A 2,396-nucleotide genomic window follows, 5' to 3' on the forward strand; every position below is an offset into this window, starting at 1 on the left:
GGAGCTTTGTCTCACTGGTGTCAGCCCGCATTTGTCAGGTCAGACAAAAAATTGTGATTAAATTAATTATATTATATAATATTGTCAGGTCAGACAAAAAATTGTGATCAATTTAATTATATTATATAATATAAAATATTTCAAATCACTGGTCCACTGCTCTCTGTGAGCCTGCTTTGTCTCTTGTATTCTTACGACTACGAGAGAAAACCAACTAAAGACAACAGAGTGAGTCAGTGAAGGGTTGGACTTCCATCATGTCCCTCTGAGCCCAGTCTGTGTTTGTGGCTGCTCTCAGTGTAACAACAAAACAGGATGACAGTCCAGCAGCTGCCTCAGTTTGGGTTACACTGGGAGAGCTCTCAGTGAAGAACTGTGGCTCCATCAGTTGTGAACATGGACGTGTAGGAGCTGGGAGCTGAATGTCAGCGGTGATAATTCATAAGCACTTCATATTAGTTATCCTTTGGGCTTTTATTTAAAGTTCTGTTTATTTGACTTGAGAAATGTGATGCTGGGTTATGTAATTTAGTGCATGTAACTTTTTCATCTCTGTAAATTCTAAACATATGTTTTGATTTATATGAAATGCATTAATTATTCTGAATACTTTGGTCCCACTAGTGAATGAGCTGTGCTGCTGTGCAGACATGAAGAGCAACAACAGCCTGACTCCCTCCTATTTTCAGTTCACTGTGTTTGCAGACTATGGGCCCCTCAGATATCTTTTCTTCAGTCTCTCTCTGTTGATCTACGTGACTATAATCTCTGCTAATCTTGTCATTGTTCTGTCAGTCTGCCTGGAGAACTCTCTGCATCAGCCCATGTATATTTTCATCTGCTCTCTGTGTTTAAACTCTCTGTATGGCTCGACCGGCTTCTTCCCCAGGTTCCTGATGGACCTTCTGTCCGATACTCATTTCATCTTGCGTCCACTCTGTTTCACTGAGATGTACATTACTAACACTTATGTTGCAAATGAGGTGACTCTCCTCACAGTCATGGCCTATGACAGGTTTGTTGCTATTTGCCAGCCTTTACACTATCACAGTAAAATGACATTTAGTACGGTTCTGATGCTGTTGTTCTTTGCTGTGTTGTACCCTGTGAGTGTTTTAGGCTGCTTTTTCTATCTGGCCACCACTTTGCCTTTGTGTGGAAACAAACTGCAGAGGGTTTTTTGCAACTGCTGGACTTTAATCAGTCTCTCCTGTGTGGACACAACTGTGATCAACACAGCAAGTCAGTTTGTTGTTCTGACATCAATATTCATTCCCCTGTCCTTTGTCCTGTACACCTACTTGCGCATTCTGCTTGTCGGCAGGAGAAGTTCATCTGAATTCAGAGGAAAGGCCTTACAGACCTGCCTGCCCCACATAGTGACCTTTGGGAACTATTGCATCTCTGTGTTCTGTGAGATTTCACTGAGTTGGTATAAACTTGATGCAGTAAATTCATTTGTCATTGTTGCTTTATCTCTGGAGGTATTGATCATCCCTCCCATGAGTAACCCTCTAGTTTATGGCCTGAACCTGCCTCAGATCAGAGCAGTAATCTTTTATTTTTTAAGGGTAGAAAAAATGGCTTTATAAGACAGCAACACAGCTCTTCTGATGAGAGTTCATGGAGGCTGGTGGCAAATAAAACAGTTTAAGGAGCAGCTGCATCCATGAACACCAGTTATCATGTGCTGCCATTTGCTGTTTTCAACAAATCCGAATCCATGTGAAGAAAGTAGATGCAGACTTTAACTAAACCACACTACAACACATTAATAATGGTTGTGTTTTATATGCAAGTTCCAACTCATATCAGACTAAAACATGTCTCAAATACTCATATTTGAATTTTCATTTACAGAAAAGCATATTTCCGCTGGATATGATCTCCTCTGTTTCCATGTGCTACCATGTCAAATGCTCTATGTAATAACATATTTTAAAAACCTTTATGAATAATAAATCCACTTCTGTACTGGTTTTCTGGCTGATTAACAACAATAGACACTGGACATTAATTATATATACTTTTAGCATATCTTTATTTCATTTATTTTATATAATGTTGTGTTAACATTTTAACAGGCTGCAGTTTAAAGGTTCTGTTATGGTTAGCCCCCCTCGCCACTTTATGAATAATAAATCCACTTCTGTACTGGTTTTCTGGCTGATTAACAACAATAGACACTGGACATTAATTATATATACTTTTAGCATATCTTTATTTCATTTATTTTATATAATGTTGTGTTAACATTTTAACAGGCTGCAGTTTAAAGGTTCTGTTATGGTTAGCCCCCCTCGCCAGGAGGGTGAGGGAGAACTAGGGGTAGGACTCAAGATAGCCGGCCCAGGTGCTAGTACGAAAAAAGGTTTAATGGGGAAAAATAAGACAAC

At 39.3% G+C, this 2,396-nt stretch overlaps 1 protein-coding gene across 1 annotated transcript; it reads left to right on the forward strand.

Moving 5' to 3' along the window:
• Positions 1–650: 650 nt before the first annotated feature.
• On the forward strand, positions 651–1,592 carry LOC109953170 (olfactory receptor 6K3-like). Its single transcript, XM_020588586.1, has one exon. The coding sequence runs from the start codon at positions 651–653 to the stop codon at positions 1,590–1,592; it is 942 nt and encodes a 313-aa protein (XP_020444242.1).
• The last annotated feature ends 804 nt before the right edge of the window (positions 1,593–2,396 follow it).

This window comes from Monopterus albus, unplaced genomic scaffold (assembly GCF_001952655.1).
Source record: "Monopterus albus unplaced genomic scaffold, M_albus_1.0 scaffold565.1, whole genome shotgun sequence".
In the NCBI taxonomy this organism is placed as follows: Eukaryota; Metazoa; Chordata; class Actinopteri; order Synbranchiformes; family Synbranchidae; genus Monopterus; species Monopterus albus.

Coding starts and splice junctions, on each gene's coding strand:
- LOC109953170 (XM_020588586.1), top strand. CDS start 651: ATGAAGAGCAACAACAGCCTGACTCCCTCCTATTTTCAGTTCACTGTG.